The 25,421-nt window shown below is 37.5% G+C and overlaps 1 protein-coding gene across 3 annotated transcripts in view; it reads right to left on the bottom strand.

The window, feature by feature from the left end:
• LOC149568053 (Haloacid dehalogenase-like hydrolase (HAD) superfamily protein) overlaps positions 1 to 25,421 on the bottom strand; it is a 132,560-nt gene that overhangs the window by 11,714 nt on the left and 95,425 nt on the right. For all 3 annotated transcript variants that reach the window (XM_089821061.1, XM_089821059.1, XM_089821060.1), the window contains 2 exons: positions 10,489 to 10,535; positions 3,736 to 3,816 (listed from right to left, as the gene is read on the bottom strand). In XM_089821061.1, the coding sequence (XP_089677187.1) occupies positions 3,736 to 3,816; positions 10,489 to 10,535 (128 nt within the window). The remainder of the gene's footprint in view (positions 1 to 3,735; positions 3,817 to 10,488; positions 10,536 to 25,421) is intronic.

The following is a 25,421-nucleotide window of genomic DNA, read 5'->3' on the forward strand; positions in this document are numbered from 1 at the left end:
ATATATATATATATATAATTTATTATTTATTCTTTTCTTATACCCATCTACATATTTGTAGGTTGGGGTGTTTACTCTCACAGTCTTTATTCCCTTATTATTTTTGTAATTTTCTTCTCTTATTCATTTTTTGAGGTCACCTAATTTCTTTTATATATATATATATATATATGTTATTATTATCTTTATTATTAGTACTATGACATTTCTCGCATATACTTTTATATATATATATATATATATATTTGCATTTCTTTCACCCATCTTCATTTTTCTTTTTCTTTTTTCCCTTCTAGGTATTTATTCCCTTATTTTTGTACTTTTCTTATTTCCTATTCAATATTCTCTATTATTATTCGGGTTATCTTTCTATATTTGTTATTATTTTCATTATCATTATTATTGATATTAGGTCTCGCGCACGCGCACGCACACACACACACACACACACACACACACACACACACACACACACACACACACACACACACATATATCATGATATTATAAAGATAATTATTTATTATTTTCATCATATTTGTTTTGACTTTTTAGTTTTCTTTTTTTGGAGGAGTGGCTTTCAATCAGTAGATTAGTGTCTTGTCACCCTTGGTACTTTGTTTTCTCTCTCTTCAACCTAACTCCCCCCCCTCTCTCTTGTTCCTTTTTACGGGTCTGCTAGATCTACATCTTATCATTTTTTGTTCTTCATGTTCTCTGGCATCCTAATGATGGATCGTGTAGTATGATCCGAAACGTTGATGATAAAAAACTACACACAATCCAATCCATAAACCAAAACTCATATTTGAAATAATTCACAAAAATATATTTATTGACAATTTGATTGGTTGTTTTGTGCTACAATAGGGCTTGCAATTTTTGTACACAAAATGCAACAAATTATTTTAAAAACTTTATACATTTTACTGTTGCATACAAAGACAAAAGATAAATTAAGATAAAAAAATGTCATATTTAGCTTCTCTCCTCTTCATTGTTTACATCCGAACCGACATAATATTTGACCTTATATTTTGCTGCTGTTGTAAATTACAGAATCCGTCCCAATTATCTTGGAGCAATTGGCTCTCATAACACTAAATTAATTGAAGAGCTCAGCTCTGTACTATTTATTATATTGTCTGTCACTTACAAAATCTACTAACACCTGTGTTGATAAAACATTTACAAGGACAAGGCAAGAGCCTACAACATAACGGTGACTTGTGAGCCTCTTATGTGGGGGGTCTTGGGTTTGAGTCTACTCGAGCTAAACACTTAATAATAATTAATTTCACACATAATAATAATAAATCCAAGCCTTGGCCATTTATCGATCACAAAAAATAAATACATTTACAAGTACAAGAAAGAAACAACTGACTCAATTTTGTTTTTCAAGCTACCTAGAAAACATATTTTATATTGTCTATGAAACAGAATCCATATTCTTTTCTTCTATTGGCAGGAACTAGATGCTATGCATCCTTGTTAATAATAAAAAATAACTAAACAATTGACGAGTCATGACCAAATACATTGGTCGCGACTCTTGAAGATATTTCTCTATTTATACAACCATTGGGGCAGGCTTTGAATGGAGAATCACAAACAAAAAAATATACCTTCTCAGGCCTCGAAACACACAAACACTACAGTACAGGTTGGTGTGAGATTCCCCAGTACATATATCTGACTCAGCAAGGCAGCAAGAAGCAATACGATTAAGGAATAAGAAGGTAATAAGCCAATAAGATAGTAAGCGGGGCATAGACCCAGAATCACATTTAGAAGCACAGACATTCAGCCCAATTAGTAACAGAGGAAACAGAGATATCTGACTTATTTTGATAAGAAAAACAGGGACTTCTGACACTTCACTCTTACCAAGTGTTATCTTCCAAATAGAAAACACATTGAACAGGAAAGAAGGAAGTGAATATCTGACTAAGCAAAATGAATCCTACTCAGCTGTGGCAGCAGACATAAGCCAGCGTGTCAGAAGGGAAAATCAGGAAGATTAAAGGAAATAAGAATCATCGAAAGTCAATGCGAAAGTCAAATGCTTGCGGCAGACTAGGTGGGATAGACATATAACAAACAATCAGTTACTACCAACGCATCTCTGCAATCGTTAGCGATCAAGTCTCCTGCATATCAGGTGAACCCAGCAAGGAAATGGAATATTTAAAAAATCATCTCCAGAAGTGACCCGAAAGAACAGGGGTCTATCCAATTACAGGCATGAGAAGAGAGTTTGATAGCTACACATCAATTTTCCTTGGATGGTGTCTACAGACAGTTAACAATATCAAAAAAAGAACAGACATACGTAGAATAATATCTAGCATAAAAGAGGTAACTTCATAATGACAACAATGAGAAGCAACAACACAGACCTCCCAAATAACAATAAGAACAGAATCACACTGAAATAGCACATAGGGAGGTGCTTTCAGATTGACAGTATATTGAGATACAGAGAAATACCAGTTTCCATAATACCTGTGAAAGAGGATAAACATAAGGCCACAACCTTATACAAGGATCCTTAAGGGAAAAGTTTCTGTTGCTGCAAACACCATATTATTAGAAGATTCTACGAGGGCAGTGAAAATCCTTGTATTGGGCCGAGGCCTAAGGCTTCTGAAGGTCTTCAATAGTAGCATTCTATAGAGGAGTGTTGAATTGAAGCAAGGCAGAGAGTGAACAGCTCTGAAGGTCAGTATACTGAAAAAAACACAATCATATGCATATTAAAGGATGAACATATCCATGGTAGTTCATAAGGCTTAGGTTGAGAATAATCTCTCCTACGAAGGGTGGATGTATCTGTACGATCATCCTTAAGGCTTATTGAAAGGGATTACTGTGAGAAGATGTCACTTAGCAGAAAGCTGTTCCAATATAGGAGCCCCAGGAAGCACTCCCCCAGGAGCTAAGTGTCGGATCACAACCTCTCCTTAAAAAGGAGAATTGATTAGGAAACAGGATCTATATTAATTCCAGTATTATAGTAATGTTTAGATAATGTTTTATTATAATTGTTGAAGAACTAACATAATTGCAGGTTCATTAGCCAGGAGATTGCGGAATTTTCCTAACTAGTGACAAGAGACATTACAAATGGTCAGAGATGAGAGGTTTCCTTCTTTTGATTAAAAATTTAAAGCATTTGATTGCTAACAAAGTGGAAGGATTAATATCTAGGAAAAAGTTCCTTTTTAAAGAAGCACTTGAAGTGAAAAAGTGGTTCTTCCAAAGGTGCTGATCTTTGTTACCATCACATACAAAATGGTAATGAGGTTAAAGAAGATGGAATCTAAACTTCAGTGGATTTCCTAGAATCATCTCTTTCTTACAATGATGAAATTCTTAAAGAGGAATAATATGCCATGTTGAAAAGAATTGACATCTTTGTTTGCCTTGATTTTGAAGAGGTTCCTTTATGTAGACTTTATTATAATAATGATTAATCAATTGTGAATGCTTGGGAAAAACAAATGGGTAGTTTAGTAAGTTTTTTTGAACTGTTTAAAATAATGTTCATATTGTGTTTTATAATTTTAAATCTCCCGGGTATAACAGAGAATTTTCTTGAGAGTGATGCTTCAAAAGCTGAAGAAGAATTCATCAAGTTTGTAAAGACTATGAAGGACAATTACATACACTTCTTTTATATTTTTTGTCAAAATTAAAATGGTCAAACTCAATGGATGAAAATAAACTTACCCACTTTTCGTCACTATACACTTCATTCCTGCTGCTTTGGCTGCTGCAAGACCAATAGCACTGTCTTCTATCACAACACACCTTAAAAGCAATTATTATTGTTAGTCAGGAAAATCTGAGCCATGCAACACTCATCCATGGTTAATTACCTAGAATAAGGTATGCACAAGCATCCAAATCATTTTTTCTGAACAAGATGAAAAGAATCCTTTGTACCATTTGACTTTGTATTCCGAAACACAAGGATGACATATGCATTAGCACAGAGGCAGTAGATTATTGGGTCAAGTTTGTTTTCATTACTATTTCTAATACTTACCATTTTCCTTCTATTATAACATTACTCTCATTCTCTATTCTATACAACGTTGCAGGATTAAAAATTCTACAGCCTCAAGACATATTCTTCCCTCACACTGTAACATGTAAAATAAAAAGAAAGTTTTGGAGAAAACTATTTTTTCTTTTTAGCTATATTTAATTACTGTCTGGATGAATCCTTATAATTTAATACACCATTACCAGTTGCAATCAATAAAAGCCCTACGTGTAGTGAGAAAGGGAATAATAAAGTAGTTATAGTGCATCCAGAACATGAAAACATAGAGAAACGAATGAATGCAAACTAAAAATATTGCTAAATAGGGTAGTCAAGTAAATATATAACATCTGAATTAAGTATAGACAATCACAGTAAACAGGAGAAAACAGATCAAATTGTTTATGGAAATAAAAGATGAGTTAATCGAGTTCATCCTACACTGTTAATAATTATAAAACAAAGGCAGAATATTAGTTAAATTGTTTATCAAAGTAGGATGAAAAAATTCATCCTACTTTGATAATAATTGATTAAGGGTTGATTATGAGACATCAATGCACGAAAAACTTTAATTAGAAAAGAGGTTATAGATTAAAATCGAGATGCCATAGATTTTCTAATGATCACAGTAACCCCCTATGTCTCCTTGTGATTAAACAAAAATGTGGGAAGATAAGTAGAGTTATTACTACAGAAAGAAAATTTTATTTCCTTGTAATTGAACCAAAAAAAGTTAATAATTCAAGAAAGTAACACACTATTACTAGATGATCATAACATGATCCAAAATTGGGTTGATTTCTATTAATTTTCTGTTAGTTTAATGTAAGTGCGGTTCATATGGTAAGATAGTTTCTTAGTTATTTTCTAGATGACAAATTCATAAGTGAATTGGGCAAGATCGTGTTTATTAATGTTTTGTTAGTTTAATGTAAGTGTGGTTCATATGGTAGGACAGTTTTTTATATTTATCATTGATCATTAGCATCTGGTTTTGGCATTAATACTACTTGCAAATCAACATTAGAGGTTTCTTAAACAATAGTATGTAGGAGACTGCTCTATTTGTACCATTTCTTTAATCTTTTCACTCATGCTAATTTTCTCAAACAGTTTGTCTGCATGCTAACTATTGGTTTCTTTTTTTCTCTGACTTGTAGATACATACATTTATCATTTTCTATTCGTGAAGGTACACAAATGCATAAAAAATATAGAAATCTGATGCACAAAGTTATTTCAATTACTGGAAAAACTGAAATACAACATCAGAAGAGTCTCAGTAATAATCTTATCACAATGTTAACAGTGTTACTTGACTTCCTAGTTTCCTTACAGCAACTTATCCAATAATTTTTGTCAATAGATGATGCTTATTCTGATACAACGAAGCTATTACATACATACCAATTTCCTGTCCAACCTCTGCAGTCCTGAAACCTACTCTTCTAATACCTGGATGGCAAAATGTAGTTTCTGTCCTTTATACACAGGAGATCTCTAATCATTTCAGGACCTGGATGTGGTCTTCCCAAGGCTCAAATATGCTGTTATTGCACCTAGAAAGAAAATATCACAATGCTAACAGTGTTACTTGACTTCCTAGTTGCCTTACAGCAACTTATCCAATAATTTTTGTCAATAGATGATGCTTATTCTGATACAACGAAGCTATTACATACATACCAATTTCCTGTCCAACCTCTGTAGTCCTGAAACCTACTCTTCTAATACCTGGATGGCAAAATGTAGTTTCTGTCCTTTATACACAGGAGATCTCTAATCATTTCAAGACCTGGATGTGGCCTTCCCAAGGCTCAAATATGCTGTTATAGCACCCAGAAAGAAAATATATTTATTTGATTTGAAACCCTTGGTCTGAAATAGCTATGTTCCAATGTGCTGCTGATCTGTACACTTCACAAAACCCTCTTTGACAGTATGGCTCAAGTCTGGGCCATCCTCTGATCTGTATGGCTAAGTCTAATCTTCCCAAGGTGATGAAATTGTTACCAGAAACTAGTATATATCAGAACAGTAGCAACTTCCATTACCACTTGTTATATCAAACTTTCCTGGCTACTAAACAATAGTGTCTAAATATCACAAGACTTCTGATTTATTACCTTGAAGCTCAAATTCAGATGCCAAGGTTGTTTCTTCCAACAACATCAAGACCATTAGATAAGAGTGACTTCATCCTTCAAGCCCACGAGAAAACCTCAACAATTTCACCAATTTCATATATTATCCAATATAAAACAAGCATCCTCAAAATAAGCTTCTCCATGTTCTTTGATACCACATCCATGTTCTTTGATTCCACATCCCTGGGACTCTTTATTTTCGCTCTGCCTATCTCTTGGAATTCCTTTTTTGTCTCTTTAATTGTCTTCTCTCTTAAATTACAATGACTTTATTTAATTTTCATTTAAGCTCGAAAAAAAGTAATTTTAATACTTTATTAAGTTGTCATTTGATTTGATATGATTTGATGACTTTAAAACTTAATTATTTGATTAACCTATTAGTGACCCCTGTAGGCTAACTCAAAGGGATAGAGGATCTCAATTGGCAGAATCAGAGGCCAATTCCCACTCCAAAGGTTAAGAATGTTCAGGATTGGTCTTTGTTTGGATTAGTTTGGCACACTTACTATTTATAGCAAGTGCCTATTTCAAGAAAGTTAGGATTTCTATATATAATGGGGCACCTAAACAAGTTGATGGCTGTGTTGAGATTCGGTGCCATTTACATAACTTTTATTCAAAGAGCTACAATTTATAGTAAGTCAATTATGTCCATGTACCTATTTTTGGTAGTGCACCTAGACTTGGTATTATCAGAATTTATCAGTTGATTAAGTGGAATAAGTTTTATTGGCTCAAATTTAAGGTATTAATCATTAATAAAAAAATCTTTGTTAATAATTAATTATTATAGGATAAGTTACCATATTCGCCCCTTAGCATGGAAATTTGACATTTGATTCATAGCTAATTCGAAGTCAGTTCCGGTTCTTGTCAAATTCGTCATTTGTCTGATGAATTCCCTGCAGATTCTCTTTTTCGGACCCTGGACAAATTTGGGCGAATGTCGAGCGAATTTTGTGGTTGACTAAAGAACCCAAGAGGAATTTGGAGCGAATTTGGTTGTGCAACCAAATAAGTTTGACTTTTTAATGTTTTTATTGTTTTGAAAAGGCATTTTTTTGGTTTAAATATAATCTGATTTATTATCCAACCAACCCACCCTAAAGCACGGCCGCACTTCATATAGTGGTGTATGAACTTATTTGCTGCAGCATAATTTTACATATATATATATATATATATATATATATATATATATATATATATATATATATAAAATAAAAATTCTTGTATGAAGGAACCCAAAACAAACCCGAACCCGGCCCCAAAAAATTTTGATCGAATTTCGAACCCACATCCGAACCAGAATCCGAACCGGCAACTTAGATTATAGGGTATTGCAAAGTTTTTATTTAAATGGGGCCAATTGACTCATACAAGTACATTAAATAAATATGTTAAACTGCCACAGTAAATGATTATCCTAAGTCAATGGGCACAAAGAAACAAAAGAGAAATATAATTTTATGTTTTAAAATGCAAAAACAAGAAGTTTAACATTAAGTATTTAAAGGCTTCTTGGAAGAAATCGATCATCATTATGCATTTGTTATTTTGTCTTGAAATTGGTGTGAGCTTGGTGCGTTGTGCATTAGAGTTTCTACACTTCAGAGAAGGTTGATTTTTCAGGGTTTTACAAGTATCTGAGGTGTTGAAAGACACACTGATATTTGCTAGTTGGGTGACTCATTTCAGAGTTATTGTTTGTGCCTAATTGTGAAGTGAATTCAATTGGACTGCAGTAATTCAAGGGTTTGAAATTATAGCTTATAAGTCAAATTGTTTGTAGAGGAATAAGAACATCCATAAGCCAAAACACAGCCTCTGGAATCAATGTTTGTAATTGATGAAGGCAGCTGTATTTGAGAATAAAAGCCATGTGAGTTATTGAAAGGTGTTGCCGAGCACTGAAGAGGCATGTTGGGGTTTCATGAAGCATTTTTTGGAGGTCTACTATTATCTGAGAATTGTTGTTCTAACTTCTAAGGTATTTTAATGTTTCAGTTAATTCTGTTTGAATGGTAATAAGATTTTGTTAATGTTATCAATTATTAAGCATGAAAGATGATTCCAAAGACTGGCAATGTGTTATGAATTTATGATGCTTATGAAACTTATTAAAAAAAACCAATCAAAAGTCAGTTTCAGATATTAAGTCAGTTTCATTCAGAAATTGGGATTCACACTTCACTTGTAGATTGCCTATGCTATCTCAGCCACAATTTTAAAATCTGACAAAGCAGAGCTGAGGAAATTGTGACCTTTCACAACACTGACAAACAAAAGTGCCAACTCACTGAGGCTATGTAGCAAAGTTCAAACTACCCATGCAGAGAGACACATGATGGCTCCTCTATGCCCATCACAGACCAACAGCTAAGGGGGATGATTCTGAAGTCTCCTTGAAGACCAGAAAATTTTGTTTTGCATAAAGTCTGAGGGACCGAGGACACACTGTAAGTGCCACTGGCTCAAAGGGACTCACCAAGAAGTTGCTTCTTTCTACTTGCCTTCTGTTTTTGCTTCATATTATAAGTCTTTTGTAAATTTCTGCACCAAATCATTGATTAACAATCATAGTTACACTGCCCTTGGGGACGGGGGATGGCAGAACGAGGGGACAAGTTTATGGGATGGGGGGGCAGAGGGGCCTTAATTTGGGGATGGTGGGGGGACGGCAGGGGGATGGCAGCAGGGGACATGAGGGGGGGTATATATATGCATATAGTACTTAAAATGCTAGTTATGAAAATATGTATTGCAATATAAGATATAAAGATGTCAAAGAGTAAATACTCGAACATTGCATTGAATTGGAGCATCAAACATTAAACATAAATAGTCGAATCTGCAAATAACCAACATCAGGATGTCCCCCATCCTCAGTGGAGGTGGCGGAATCTGGTGGCAGTGTTGGGGATGGAAGTCCTTGGTGTGTTGAAGTCTCTAGGACGTGGGGCAAAAAGGAGGGGGGGTGCGTCCCCATGTTACTATGTTAATAACAACGTTTGTATCTAATGTTAATTCTGTCTTCATGATTAATTGGATCACAACCCAGTTTTTGTATGATGTAATTTGCTGCCTTCATCCCTCTCTAACCTTTACATCTTCAGCTGAGGTTGTGGCTTTTTGAAAGGATGCATCATAAGAACATCATTTAATAACCTTGACTTTGAAACTAAAAGGAAAGTTATTTGATAATCATGGGGGTGGTACATGTAGAGTTGAGTTATGGTTAAACAAGGTTGTGGGAATTTTCTGGGCTGTGCAAAATATTGATCACTTTTCATGTACTATGCTCTTTCAAAGAATAAGGGTTTCTCTCTTGTCAGCAATATTCATTTTTTCCTGCAAGAACACCGACATTTCTGAAAGTTCTTATAAATATAATAAATTAATGTTTCATGGCTACCAGCTTGTCTCCTTTTGGAAGGAATATATGTTGAAAAGCATTTAAGTAAAATGATGTTAAAGGTGTTCTCATAACACTTGTGCATTTTATAAAGACAAATTGAGAGCAACATTGATTGTTTTCCCCATTACTAAATTTTCTTTTATGGATAATCATGAGTATAAAACAGCCAGATTATTCCAAAAAATATGGAACAATAATAATTCAGATACCCATGATCATGTAAAGAAGGACATCCAAATGATTTGATAAGCACAAATGATCTGCACATGATCAAACTGGATAGATGCATAGCAAAGTTGGGTTGATACAATGTAAGAGAACCATGGAAACAGAGGCTATAAGTTTTGAATATGCAAGTAAAAGAAGATGAAATATGTCAAACAAATGAAGTTAAATAATGCTGTAGAATCCCACTCTTTCCACATTTGATGAATGTGTTTTGACTCTTCTTCCTATCATTTGAGTGGTTATCAGATGGCTTCAGACTGACTATGAGTAAGGAATTTTCAATCTACACTATTTTCTTGGTTATTAATAAATCAAACTGGCAATGCAATTTCTTGTCAGTCTTTGTGCAGGGAAAGAACATAAATTTGTTTCATTTTCTTGTCTCATATTATGCAACTTTTTTGAGCTCACTAATCAATTCTTTTTAAAGATTTAGTAAAATCAAATAGAATTTTCCATAAAGAAAAATAAGGGAATAAATGAATTACAGGATTATATATCTCTATTTCCATTTTCTCAACTTCTTTCATTCGTTTCTAATTCCTAGTCCAGATAACAAAGGAAACACTAATCTTTATTTATTATGGCATGTACTGTACTTTCGAAACACTGAATTTAAATTGTTTTATAATCACCTTGATGCATTGACTCCAAGAGTTGTTGCTGCAAGGATGTAAATGGCCTGCAAGAGAAAACAATTATGCCTTCACTATATGATGATTATAGCATTGCCTATATGAACAATAACTCAATTCAAAGTGCAACAAGAGCCCCTTTCATTTATTATCACAATGCATGGAATTTACATTTAAAGACAAGTAGAAAGTGTGTTTCAATGGGAGAGAATGATAAAGTAAAACTTGGAACATATGCTCACTACATCCCACGTCAAAGCTAGTTTATACAAACAATTCCGAGTGAATTCCCTAAAGAGGAAGCCAACTAAAATCAATGAAAAAAGATAAATGTTTTAGTAGAGAGTTTAAAAATAACTAATGAGTAAATGCAAGATCCTAAGCAGAAGTTTTCATGTGGTTGAGCTCCTTAAATCTAGGCATCTAGATAACCCTTGAGTGTAGTATCATGTGACACAACTACCATAGGAATATTTAGGGTTGATGTCACAGGCAATGTGACTCTAGATCGTAAAATTAGGAGTTGGCTGTTGCTTCTGCTCAATAACCAACAGCACTTAAAACATACATAACATAATTGCAGAAACAAATAGCATATTAATATATTATACCAACAAGAATCATTTATTACTTCAAATAACCTTTGCTAACAGAACAAGCTTTGGAAAATAAATAACCTATCAGAAAATGATAATTCCTGTACCATCTAGCATCACAGAAATGAGAGATATGGTAGACAGATAAGGATTTTGCAGTTTAACCTTTCAAAATGTTTCTCCATAAAAATGAAACCCAACTTTGAAAGGAATCCAATTGCCAATCGCATCTTGAAATTGCATTCCATGTTATTGAACACCCTAGCCTATTTTCATGGTTGAGAGATACTTGACAATGCACCAGAAACTCCAATCTCTATCCATGTGCCATGGATAAACCTCGGAATTTCTGAGAATTGTATCATAAGTCTGATTGTACAATACCGTAATACTTGATTCATGATATCAACAATGTTCAAAGTTTCAGTTTCAAATCAATCATTCAAAAACTAAGGTATAAGAGATTAAAGATTGCGAAAGAGAAGGGTGGAATACCAAACAACATACAAGGATATTAAACACATACTTTTAGCACACCATATCACTTGAAGGAGAGTCTAGAAGCATAGAATAGAAAAGAGTTGGGGTTTGCTCAAGAATATTTTTTATTCAGACCACATTAGCAATTTAGTTTGTCACTTTCAATAAAATGTGAAGTGGAACAGTATGTAAGGTAAACCTCCCTTCAAATTGGAAGGGATGCTCCCTTATGAACTACAACCTAAAATTAAACCTAGAAGCTATATGATAGACATAATCCACAAGTGGCACTATGCACAAAATATAAGTATGTAAGTTGTTTGGTAACTGAGAAAAACTAAACTAAACTTGCCATATTTTTCGGACTCAGGTATAAGCACAATACTGAGATAAAACAATAGATCTATAGATTATTAAAGGCCAAACCACTAAATCATTGAACAATATATTAACATTTAAAATAAAGATTTGAACTTTTATTAGTTTTTGACTTCCATGACAATGCTTCCTTGATGAATATTAGCAGCAACATATTACAATCAACCCAAGACAAACAAACCAGAGGTAATCTCAAATCACCCAACTTCATTGCAGCAACTCGTAGATTTCCCAAAACAGAATCCATAATGTCAAAAAGCACATGTATGCAGTGGTTGTATGTAGACATTCATTGTTGATATGCAGTGATTTAAGACACTGAAAGGTGCTCTTTATGTTTCTGCCTTCATTAACAAGGCCAGTTGCCATTACTGAAAAAATGATTTCATCAAGAATGATTGATAACAATTTGGAGTAGCAACTTGTGTAACATGGTGAATGGTGGAGATTAATTGTAAAGAAAAGAACAGAGATCATGTGAAAACAATAATCATTCTTATTTGTACGAGTGGCAATATTGCATATGCACTCAACTAAAACATGATTTAATGTTTCCTCCACTTCCTTACACAGAATACATCTTTGAGGACCAATTATCCCTATTTAGGATCCTCTTATATAATGCTCTGCAAGGAAAAGCTCCTTCTTTTTGAGTTACATTCTTTCCCCCACACAAATCCTATGGCCATGTTCCATTATTTTGTTTTGCCTTTGCCACTACACAATCAAGTCAAACAATGTATTTTCCTAATATAGCTACATTCCATATTAATTCATCCTTTCCTTTTGTTAATAATACACGTCTACTTTATAACTCCCTTATAATTCTACATGCTGGCTTTACATAATCAAAGTCTTTCCACTTTATTTGTGGAATGGCCTTTAGTTCTCCAATTGTGTCGTAGTCACATATCTTTTCTCCATATGCCTCCTTTGTAGATTGTATTACCTTTGTCAATTCTTGGATGTCACTTTAATAAATTAATTAAGCTATCCATAAAATGTCACTTTATTGGACAACTTTAAATTATTAATTTAATTTACTCTCATATTGGTAGACTTTAGCCTATGGGAATTAAATAGGCTAAGTGGTCACCTATGACTACTCCTCAAAAGGGGACATTAAAGTAGCAAGAAAACCACTATGCCAAAAGCCTGAATTCATGGTGAATGACATCCATCAATATTAAGAATGTGGTTTTCATCCCTCAAAGTGCCAGCACAAGCCAGCGCCTCTTGTGCATGTGGCTATCGGCTCCCACATGTTTCAGTACATGCCCGCTAGAATAAGGTGGAAGATTCATTAAGGTTTAGCCAACATACTAGGTTTTTGTCCACTATAGACAATACATACCAACCACACTTTGCAAGACTTAACCTCAAGACCTTGACTCTAATACCAAGCAAGGAAACAACTATACCATAATCTTATATTAGTGGTGAACAATGCCCATCGGTGTTAAGAGTGGGGTTATCATCCCCCTAGAGTGCTAGCACATGCCAATGCCCTGATAAGAACAATGCTGTTGACCCCAAAATGTGGTTTAGATACATGCCCGCTAGCAAGGCAAAAGAACATCCATCGGGGTTTAGCCAACATACCCGGGTTTTGTCTAGCAAGAACATTACAAGATATGCCACTTCAATTGCTCAAATGCCCTTCATCAAGCTATGAAAATCTTGGTTGATATGGTAGCACTGAAAGCATGCTCCTACCTGACATATATAGAAAATGGCACTCTTTTATAGCAGCAACAACATTATTTGAAACAATAGAAAAGATGTAAAACTCTTCACTAGAAATCACCAAATAACAATAAAAAAAATTATACAACATCAGTCGAATTTTGTAGCACTTTAACACTAAGCCCTTTACAAATACTATATATTATATGAAAAATTAACATCGAACAAGAAAAATCAGCTCAAATGTGACCTCTGGGTGAAATCACCATAAAGGGATTGGGGTTTTTTTGTGCTTGATCCAAACCATAGTTCTAGGACTCTACGAGTCTGAGGCAGAGTCCAGCTTTCCAAGGCAAGTGGCCTCTAGACTTGGACTCGACTGAGTCCTGGTAGAGTCCACGTGGACTCACTGAGTCCCGATCTCAGGACTCTCGCCGGTGGCCGAGGCAAAAAAGTGAAAAAAAAGAAAAGACGAAGAAGTTAAGTTGCCTATTTTTAGTTTGTATAACATCCATTTGACCTAAAAAGGTCATTCCACCCTATGCTAATGCTTGGGATAGAGAGGAAAGAGTTAGAGAAGAGTATTGGGGTTTTGAGAGAGAAAATAGCAAACCAGTTGGCTCTCCCATATTGATTGCTGATGTTTTGTGCAACTTTGTAGCTTGCACTTAAGCATTGAGAGGAGCTTAAGGAAGCATTTGGAGGATGCTTCTACAAGCTTACTTGCACTTCCATTGTGCAAATTTGAAGAGGTAAGCAACAAGTTGTATTTCTCTATGTTGTTTTGTAAATTGTTTTACATTCATATTTTTTTACTTTCCATTTTGTTTAAATTTGTTTTAGTCTCTATTTCTAGTATCTACTATTTAGATTTATTCTTAATTATCTTGATGACAAACTTAATAAGTAAGAAGGCCCTAAAGTTTAAAAATGTGATTTGATGCTAACTTTTTTCTATTTATTATATATTCATATTGCCGCAGCAAACACATTGACATCATGCCTCAAGGTGAGCCTTGTGGAAGTGGAACTAGGGCTGCATGTAACCCTGATGCAGACCCAACTTCAATAGCAAGGGATAGGGCTTGGAAACATGCCATCTGTAATATCCCCTTCTGGATATTTCCTCAAAAACCCGTAATATTTAAAGTGCTGACTTAAAACCGAACAGTAAACCAGCATCCAATATAAATTTCAGAATTTAAACCGATTTCTAACCAGCACATTTGCATATGAGTAAACTCAGAAAAGATTAATTTATTTCTCCAATATTCAGAAGTTTATACATAACTAGAAAATTATTACAAATAACTACCCAATAACGTTACTGTATTATACAATAGCAATACAATAACATGCTTCAATCTCAATAATCCAATCTTATAAATAGAAAAGACAGTCAGATTGGAAATATAAATCGAACCTGTTAGAAGGCTAAGTTTGCATCCAACCTCCAAAAGCTTCTTCAAGGGTTTGCGTCCTAGAAGAAGTAACCAGCAACTGTTTCCAGCTCCCAAATTAATATTTGCTTTGAATATTATAATCTTCATATCCTCACGTGTGGAGCTTGTTGTCCCTTTATAACTTTTCCCAAAGTGATGCACGCTCTTTTAAGCAATGTGGGATAAAGCACCTTTTTCGTCCTTTAGTCACTTAAGTGAACATAGTAACTTTTTAAAATAAAGTGACAAATTAAATGACTTTAATAGTCACTTAGTCAGGAAACCATATAATCATCAGGTATTAAAGTAGCTGACCAAATGAACTCAGATAATCACATGCAATAGCTTGTTGGAAAGCTCTCGGTGAGATGCTTCCAAACCAACACTGAGGTACCGAAAATACTGTGCTCTATTTACTTACTAAAAATAGTAAGTATCCGGACAACCTGCCAAAATTGCTCCGATGGGTCTGAAACTGGAAATGCCTAGGCCAAACCTCGAACTGAACCCTATAAAGAACCTTTCCGCCTCTGAAACCTAAGCGAAGCGAGCTAGCACACAAAATTATAATGTCCCAGAAAAAGGGGACATTACAAAGCCTCCCTTCTCAAAGATTGCTTGCCCTCAAGCAATCCGCTCATACCTGCAGAAACCAAATTCTAGGATCCCATACTCGCCTTGAGAAGGCAATTCTACTCCTTAGTTGATGTAACCCAGCATGCATCATCTCAACTCCAAAATGGCGAAACAATACAAGAGGAATTGATGTGCCAAATAATTGAATGCCAAGATCCCAAGGCTCACTATTAAGGTTCACCAACTGCCATCTGCTGCTGTCCTATATACCAATACCCTCAGTCAGAATGAATGTCTCACTCCATGAGGGACCCTACGAGTCTCTACTGTCAAGTGAAAATGGGAGCTCGGCAATATGCCAATATCCACCACAAGTTGATAACATCCAAATTCTCCTCCTAGCTCCCCAATGAAAGGCAATACATAAGGATGCTCCCCCTGGATCCCAAGTGAGAACTCGTGCGCTGTCCGAGATACCTCTGACCAACTCCGATAATATCTGCACCATTGTACCACTGTACCACCCCTGCAATATCTATACCAATGATAATGGTAGATCCGGCCAATCTAACTCAATCACTATATCACCTAGGTGAAAATGAAGTAATCCTAATCTCTGGATCTCTAATATGTCAGAAGGCTAAAACACACAGATCATAACCCTGTGACTGTGTAACAACACAGCATAAACCACCAGATGTAAGATACTATTAGTATCTGGATCCCCGATCACCCAATCAACATGATCCTGGGTAAAGGAAAGAGTGGTTGGTGAATCACGAACATCATGAATGCTAATACTATCTCCAGTATACTGCTGAGTAAAAAATGTAGACACCTCATGTGGTATGTGGGGTAATGTATGCTCTCCCCACTCAACTGCAAATAACTCATTGACCCCTAAAGGCCAAATAGAATCAGCGGATATACTACCATCATACATAGGCAAACCACTAATAGGTGGAATATACCAACAAGTGAAATCACCAATCAACAAGTAGCCCGTGAACATCTCATAAGAGCTAGTGATAAAACTCTGGGTAAGCTGAAAAATCCCTTAGTGCATGCAAAGGATAAATCTAAACTTCCCACTCCACCATAAGTACTCTCACTCATGTCAAGGTCTTCATAAAAGGATGGTTCACCATTAGTTGAAAACTCTGAATTATCCCTACTTGTTGTATCACTAACCATGTCCTCTTGTGAAAATGTACAACTTGTTTACCGTACAGGTAAAGAAATCAACGCATACAGACAATAATAGCAGAATAATATTCGCATATGCTAGAACATACATTAGGCTTCATAATATTCGCAATAGCAGATGATTGATAATTTACAATGATCCTAGACAGGCTATAAATACCACCGCTGAACCTTCCTGAAGGAGTCCGTCGGCCCCAATATTACATCCGCTACAAACTATTTACCCGTCGGCTATAAAATAGAAAACACCGCCGGAACCATCCAGTCGGCTAACACCACCCCCCCCAAAAAAACAGTTGTCTCTTGACGACTAACAAAATTAGGAGAGAACTTACAGACCACAGAAGAAATACTAGAGAGAAGGGGGCGTCCCAGAAGTGTGCTGCTGGCGACGTAACTCGTACACCTGCTCTGTCCTGATGCGGAGATCTGTCTGAATTTGAGAGTTAACTTCGACGGCCTCCTTTAGAAGAAGCGCCGCATCCATAGCCTGGCTCCTAGCTAACTGCATCTCGTGCTCAGCCGCATCCTTATCTCGAACCGCTGCCTCCGTACCTTTCCTAGCCACGTCCCTCTCCTGCACCGCTGTTGCCAAATCTGCCAGTAGTGCTGCCCATTCTACGGCCCATGCCGCTTGCTGGTCGGCCAAGTCGGCGGCTAGCTTCTATCTAGCCTCACTCTCAGCTGCCAATGATCTCTCTGCTGCAACCCTGTCCGCCTCTGCATGCCGACGGCCATAGTAAACATCCTTGTACAATCCCACAATCTCATGTGCCAGCTTCATCATAGGGGTGTCACTGGGTCCCAACTCCGACTTAGTGGCCGCCCAATCTGCCAACATCTCAGCTGTCTTCATCGCCGGCCAGCCCCTGTCTACAAAGCAAGTCTGAAATCATTGAGGGCAAATCCCACGGATATATGCTCTGATCAAATGCCACTCCCTCCGCCGAGTCAGGCCCTGAATTGCCACATCATGTCCCTTCTTCAATGCAGACTTCATAGTCCTGAGGTAATCTCGGCACCTGTCCTCATTCGACCCATAGTCCTCCAATGACCATTTTGCATCACTGTTCTCCTCCTCATCAGCTGGAGCCATGCCCACATCCGGTGCTGCCTTCTCTGCTGCTGGCGCAACCACAGCATGTGGCATTCCCTCCTCCTGAAGCTGAGGCTCTGGTACTGCTGGTGATGTTCCTGAACGCCTAGGAGACTGAATGGACGGACCCCGCTTCGCCGGAGTGAGTCGGAACTGCTGCCTCAGAAACTCATTAGCTCTATCCATCACCTCCGGTTGATCGGATTATGCAAGCTCCATGTTCTTCTCCGGTACTGGCTTGGCTGACTCGGCCTCTGCTAAAAAAGATGATGAAACGGTGACCATTGCATCAAAATCAATGACCTCCAACCGAACTTGCGGCTCAGACTCTGGCGGTGGCAACTGTGCTCTCGGTGGGACTGCTACGGTGACATCTGTTGGAATTTCCTCCGCTACAGCCGTCGGCAATAACTCGGCGACTGTCCGTGGGACAACATCTGTTACTGCCTGTGGGACCACCTCCGTCATTGTCCGTGGGACATCATCTGTCACTGCTGGAGGAGTCATAAGGACCGGGGCATGGCGCTGACCAAATGCCGGAATGACTGTCGAAAAGGTAGTCAAGTGCGTCGAAGTTGACAGCTGAGGAGGGGTAAAGAATGTGGGCCCACTACCTGCTGCCTCACCATCAACTTCCGCCGATGTGCTCGCCTCTTCTTCCACGGACTCAACCCTGTCACTCATCGAAGTGCCCTCCCGTCCGCTATCTGTCTCTCCGGAAGCAGCCATTCCGCGGAGTACTTTCTTGTGACCTGCTGCTGATCCTCCTGTATCTAAGTGTCGCCAGTAGAATATGGGAGGTTCCCCGTTTGCCAACTTGCCCCTTGGAGGAGCCTCAAAGCCATCCATTGGAATCTGGCTAACTGCAGCCTCTAGGAACAGGCCGATGGCATGGTGTGGCATAAAAAAATGTTCGGTGCTAAAGCGTCATGAATTCCTCCATCCTGTTGGCAAGTACTGAGGCCCAATCATATACCACTCCCTGCATGATACCATTCATAAACACAATCTGTGGCAATGCTATATCTGAGGCTCGGGTGGCGCCTGTCAACCTGCTCTTGATGACGTCCATGATACACCGCCAATGACCCTCTCGAATAAAGTCTCTGCGAAGCCCTCTACACTTTGTCCCCTGAACCACTGTCTCCCTCTCCATGGGTGTAAGGTCCCTGCACACTAGATCTATCCAATGCTCCTTCCGTTCCTGTGACAGTTTATGATTCTTGATTTCCACTTTCCTTCCATCGGGGCCAGGGATGCCGAAAACCCTAGTGAAATCCCTAGGTTTAAAAGACATCGTCATCTGCTGCTGCTTGTACAGGAATGTACTTGTTCTGCTCCGGGCGCTATATGTCTTTATCATAGTGCGCAATACTGATTCAAACAACCGGATGGAAAAGATGGGAAGCTGAATGGCCCAATGCACCTGTGCCCGCATCAAATCTGTTTGATCTAGTTTGCCTTCGGGGTCTCCTGCCACCACTTCCAGCATTCCCTCCCACTAAGACTCTCAAATTGGACAGTGAGATAGGTAAGTTCCTCCTTGGTCTTCTGTTTCTTGCCACTTGAACCGGAGGGACTTGCAACTCGAATTCCCGATGCCAAAACTCTTGAATTCTTTTCCATGTTAGCTGCCAACTGACTCTTCCACGGCTTCCGCTTGCCCGCTGACTCCATGCAGAAATGGTTTATTTCTCCTTATATAGTATATGGTTCCTCCTATTGCATGTAGGCCGAACAATTGAAGTGCTAGCTAAATAACCATCCGCGGGAGAATTAAAAACACTCCGTACAATACCATCCGTGGAAGAGAAAAAAAACTAGCCACGGGAGAGCTTCAATCCGAGGGAAATAGGAGACGTTTCTGAAGATGAAGGTAAAGCTGTAGGAACCCCACACCACACACCGGCTCTGCAACAAAGGCAACACAACCCCCCGAACTTGCAAGCAATCCACACAAGATATAACGTTTTGTTGGAACAGGGTGAAGCCGTGGAGAAGAGAGAATGTCCTCCAAAGCCCGCAGAGGGGAGGGAGAATAGTCGACAGTTGAAGAAGGGTCAATTCGGCAGCTCTCTACACAGCTGCTGTCATAAAAATCAAAATTTTCAGTCTTATCAACTTGCTGATCCATAAAATTTTTCCACCATAGATAGTCTCAGATGGGAAATACGTGACTGAATCACATTGCTTGCCTTCAAATCTACCTATTTTATGAATTCCTTCAATGATTTGCGTGATTTCTTGTGCCCTTGAAACACTGTCATCTTCTTCATAAGTGGTTGCCCCACTTGTTTGAATTTCAGCTTTGTGGATGGAATAATGTGTTAAGCTCAATTGTAGACATAGCTCATCTACCTCACTCTCTCCTTGTCCCTTCCAAATTTTATTGCTAGGTCTCTATCCATTAATAGTTGCAAGTACTCATATTTTATCATTTTCATAGTTTCAAAAATAGTATGTAAAAGAGGACTTGTGATACTGCAAACATTCCCATGCCTCTCTTTTATCACAATCTTCCGCATGAGACCTTCAATCAAATTGGAAGAATCATCTAACCTCGTCAAAACTTGAATAATCTTATCCTCTTTGACCAAAAGCATATCCAATAAGTCAAGGAGTGATAATAGTTTTTGACCATCTCCTTCAAACACAAATGAGTTGTTCTCCATAGAGTTTTTTGATTTTTCATAACCTAGGGAAACAACATTTTCAAATATATCCTCTAACTCAGTGTGTGCTAGATCATCTATCCTATCAACATTGCGGTCCATTTTCTCCTCCTCAAAACTTGACATAATTTCCGGCCTGGTATCATCATAAAATTCATCCAAGTTAATTTCCATGTCACCAAATAAGATGCTAGAGTTGCCAACGTTGGCGGTTTGGTCAACTCTACTACATGGGCCATTGACCGGCTCATCAGAAGGACTAGTGTAAACAGCTCCATAAGATACTTTTGTCTCCCAAATACCTTTTAGAATACTTGTGCCATTAGTAGTACCACTGTCAAGTTGATTGATATCTTCCCTATGCAATTCTCTGTAACTGTCCCCTACAAAGAGACCTCGGGCCAAATCATAGAATTTGTTTCTTATCATGTCTGTCTTGTTTTGCAGCTCTAGCTGAAAGTCAACATAGTCTGTGAAAGGTAAATCTTTCTAAACCTGTGGAGGAAATTTGTGGTACTCAACATATATGCTCATTATTTCAGTCCTCATATCGGACTGGAAATTGTGGGCAAACTGCTCTTGAGGCCTCATTCAAATCTCAGTTTAAAATTGCCTCCGCTAATCCAAACAAAATGTATGTATGTCTTTAAATATTGGAAAGATGTAGACTATCCTTTCATGCACTCACACCCATACAATGCTACTACTGGTATTCCTGGCACTGTATTTTTCATTTACACAGCAAGAGAATTTTTGAAGATTCCAATACAAACTGTGTAATGGCAAAGAGCTTAAAAGACCACATTTTCAATGCCTTTTAGCAATGAACACAAAATCTCAAATATGCAACAAATAAATGGGGGATAAAAACATGCAGCAAATAAATGAGGTCCTAACTTCCAACTAACTGTTTCAGGGAAAGGTGTTCAATTTTTTGGTAAGCCAGCAGTATAGTTGTTATATGACAACATTGTTCTCCTTTAAACATTCAAGTCCTTTCATTGTGTGGTGCCATAGTCCTTCACCATCTAGTGTTAACCTTCAATTACATGCAAAGTGTGAAGCAATTCTCTTCCAATACAACCCACCCTCTTTGTCAAGCACTGCTCTCCTTCAAATGTCACCGTGCATCTTTAAGAACAGCTTGTCTTTTTTACCATCTTCTGATTGGTTACATGTAAATTCAGACTATCCTCACATGCGGACCATTTCCTCTTGTCTTGAACAACAACTAACAGCAACATACGGATATGTACAGTGATAAAGTATAGGCCCCAGTGGTAAAGATCTATTATGTTCTTAGAAACAACTGTTCTGCAAATATCATCGTAAGGACAAAAGAACTTTAGAAAGGGAGGCTATCATTTGCTTGATGAATACCTTGTACAATATTCTTGATAGTCCTGACAAACCAAGGATATGATGTAATGGCCTCCTCTACCATGCATCCAATTGAAACTTAACACTTGCCCCTTAATGTAATTTATCTTCTATTTAAATGGGAAGGAGTGATCTTTCATTATTATGACCTCTAGTCCGTTTAAACTGTCAGTGCTGCTTATTTTTTATATATTTTTAATCCAATTTTAAAAAGCCTTCCTCACTATCATATGATCCAGAAACATATGCAACCAAGCTCAAAAAATCAGAAACAACTTCAGAAGGCTCCTTTTCTAAATCTGTCTTAGCCGGCTTCAAGTACCCCCATATGCGATCTCTTAAGCCTTCATTTGAAAGCTCAATTCTGGCATATGCAAAAATCTAGACATCTTCTGGTTGCAAAAATCCCTGAATACAATCGTTCACCCTCCTTTTGACCTTTGTAATTAATGGTGATTCGTGACCAACTGAAAATGGTGGATTGGGTTATGGCCTCCGCCACTGGTGCCTCCCCGTGTGCAAGGTGTTTTGTATTTTTTTCATCCTGTATTTGCTTGCGACCACTAAGAATACACTCACGACCCTTTCTTCCCGCGTCCACAGTATACTAAAACCTGACGAAACTCCCGGCTGCTTCCAGAATATTGTTTGTGTGTTGCCAATAAAGGGAAAACAGGTAGACAATCCACATGTTCGAAGTCCAACTCCCTGTACACCCAAATTTCAACTTGTAGGTTCCAACAAACTCGTCCAATCTCCCTGCTCAACACTTTCCTCGCAGCTAAGAAACTCAAGGAACAATTAAATCAAATGTCGACCTATTGTTTCCTTACTCCATCTTGGTGAACCCAACCCAAAATTGGTATAGGTTGCACTCCTGATTTAATAATACCTGGACTATGACACTGGCTGCGGCTTGCAATGTGGACCAAAAGAAACGCCCTGTTAATTCCAGCAACTCCACCCGAAAATCTGTGTTCTCTTCACGCATATTTTCCACAAATTTCAAACCCGACTGCTATCCTGTGTATTCCGCTTCAACCCTTTACTCCACTACGGAAAAAACGACTGCATTTAATCACGCCATTAACAATATCCTGCCGCCATGGTGAGTATATCCGTAGGGTTAAAGACCTGGTCTGCACGTTGTATGATGCAACCCGATACAAATTCCAAACGTAGCACTATCTCTAGTCTTCCACGTGATGGATAAATTGTCTAGAACGTCCTTCACCACGCAAGAAATGTTTAAGATATTATCCTTCTAATCACCTCTACCTGAGAGTAGCTTCTTAGTTGTCAATACCTTCTTCCAGGCACTTGTAATCTAGTCCAAATATTATTAACTTTTAACTTGCATACACCAGACTTTACTTACTTCAATCCTTGAACTGTGCCTTCTTGCCTTTGCCGATTTTTCTGCCCAAACTACTCTAGAATTTGAAAGAAAGAAGCTGGGGTTTCGTCCAACTCCTAGAATGTTTCAAACATTGAGGGTTTTTCATCCCCAAGTCTCAGAGCAGTCACATCAAAGTAACTAGAACTTAGAGCAATTGATTTCATAGATTTCTTGTCTATTTCCACAGGATGGTAGGATTCTTGGCTCTGATACCACTGTAATATCCCCTTCCGGATATTTCCCCAAAAATCCATAATATTTAAAGTGTAGACTTAAAACCAAACAGTAAACCAACATCCAATATAAATTTCAGAATTTAAACCGATTTCTAACCAGCGCATTTGCATACAAGTAAACTCATAAAAGATTAATTTATTTCTCCACTATTAAGAAGTTTATACATAACCAACAGATTACTACAAATAATTGCCCAATAACGTTACTGTATTATACAACAACAATACAATAACATGCTATAATCCCAATAATCCAATCTTATAAACAAAAAAGACAGTAAGATTGGAAATATAAATTGAATCTATTAGAAGGCTAGGTTTGCGTCCAACCTCCAAAAGCTTCTTCAAGGGTTTGCGTCCTAGAAGAAATAACCAGCAACTGTTTCCAGCTCCTAGATTAATATTTGTTTTGAATATTATAATCTTCATATCCTCACGTGTGGAGCTTGTTGTCCTTTTATAACTTTTCCAAAAGTGATGCACGCTCTTTTAAGCAATGTGGGATAAAGCACCTTTTTCGTCCTTTAGTTACTTAAGTGAACATAGTAACTTTTTAAAATAAAGTGACAAATTAAATGACTTTAATAGTCACTTAGTTAGGAAACCATATAATCATCAGGTATTAAAATAGCTGACCAAATGAACTCAGATAATCACATGCAATAGCTCATTGGAAAGCTCTTGGCGAGATGCTTCCAAACCAACACTGAGGTAACAAAAATACTGTGCTCTGTTTACTTACTAAAAATAGTAAGTATCAGGACAACCTACCAAAACTGCTTCAATGGGTCTGAAACTGGAAATGCCTAGGCGAAACCTCGAATTGAACCCTATAAAGAACCTTTCCACCCTTGAAACCTAGGCGAAGCGAGCCAGCACACAAAATTATAATGTCCCAGAAAAAGGGGACATTACACCATCCCAGGCCACAAAAAGGGAGCTGTTACATGTTGGCATTGCAGTGTAATATATAACGGGGGAGGCATAAATAGATTAAAGTATCACCTAGCACATATACCTAGGCATGATGCTAATAAATGCAAAGAAGTATCCAAGGATGTTATGCGAGACATGCAAACTCTTCTAGAAGAAAAACTGGAGAAAAAAGAATTGAAAAAGAAGCAACAAGAAAAAATGGCACAACTAGCTCAATGGGGATTTAGTTTTTGCTCTCTATTATCCCCTACTCCATCTACTATTGCTATTGCTTCTATGAGTGTGACTATTGGGCCTCGCATTCATAAGAAAAGATCGACACTTGATTCCATCTTTGTTCTATGCACGGCTCCAAGTGCACAACCATCACTTAAGAGCATGGGTTGGAACAAGGAGAAGCATGATAATGCAAAATTGGCACTTGGAGACTTCTTCATCTACAACAACATTTCATTCAATGCAGCAAGGTATTTATTTATTTAAATTTAAATTTATGTCTTACTTCTCTTGCTTTCAAGTTTCAAGGGACAATAATATGCTTGTTTTGTTTATTTTAGTTTGTTTTCAAATTTGATAGTAATACTATAATATACTAATTTGTTTAACTATAAATTTTATTTTATTTGTTTTAGGTCCCCTTATTGGAAAATTGCAATCGATGTTGTTATTGTTTGTGGTCCGTGGTTCAAAGCCCCTAGTGTTGACGAGCTAGGAGGCCCTATTTTGACCCAAAGGGTGGCTAATGCAGAAGGTGCAATCAAGGAGTAGAGTGAGGTGTGGAAGACGAAGGATTGTACCATCATGGCTGATGTTTCAACTTTCTTGTCTCCTCATTAGGTAACTGTAGACA

This window comes from Cupressus sempervirens, chromosome 3 (genome assembly GCF_028749045.1).
Source record: "Cupressus sempervirens isolate cs-2001-9-10 chromosome 3, ASM2874904v1, whole genome shotgun sequence".
Lineage (NCBI taxonomy): Eukaryota > Viridiplantae > Streptophyta > Pinopsida > Cupressales > Cupressaceae > Cupressus > Cupressus sempervirens.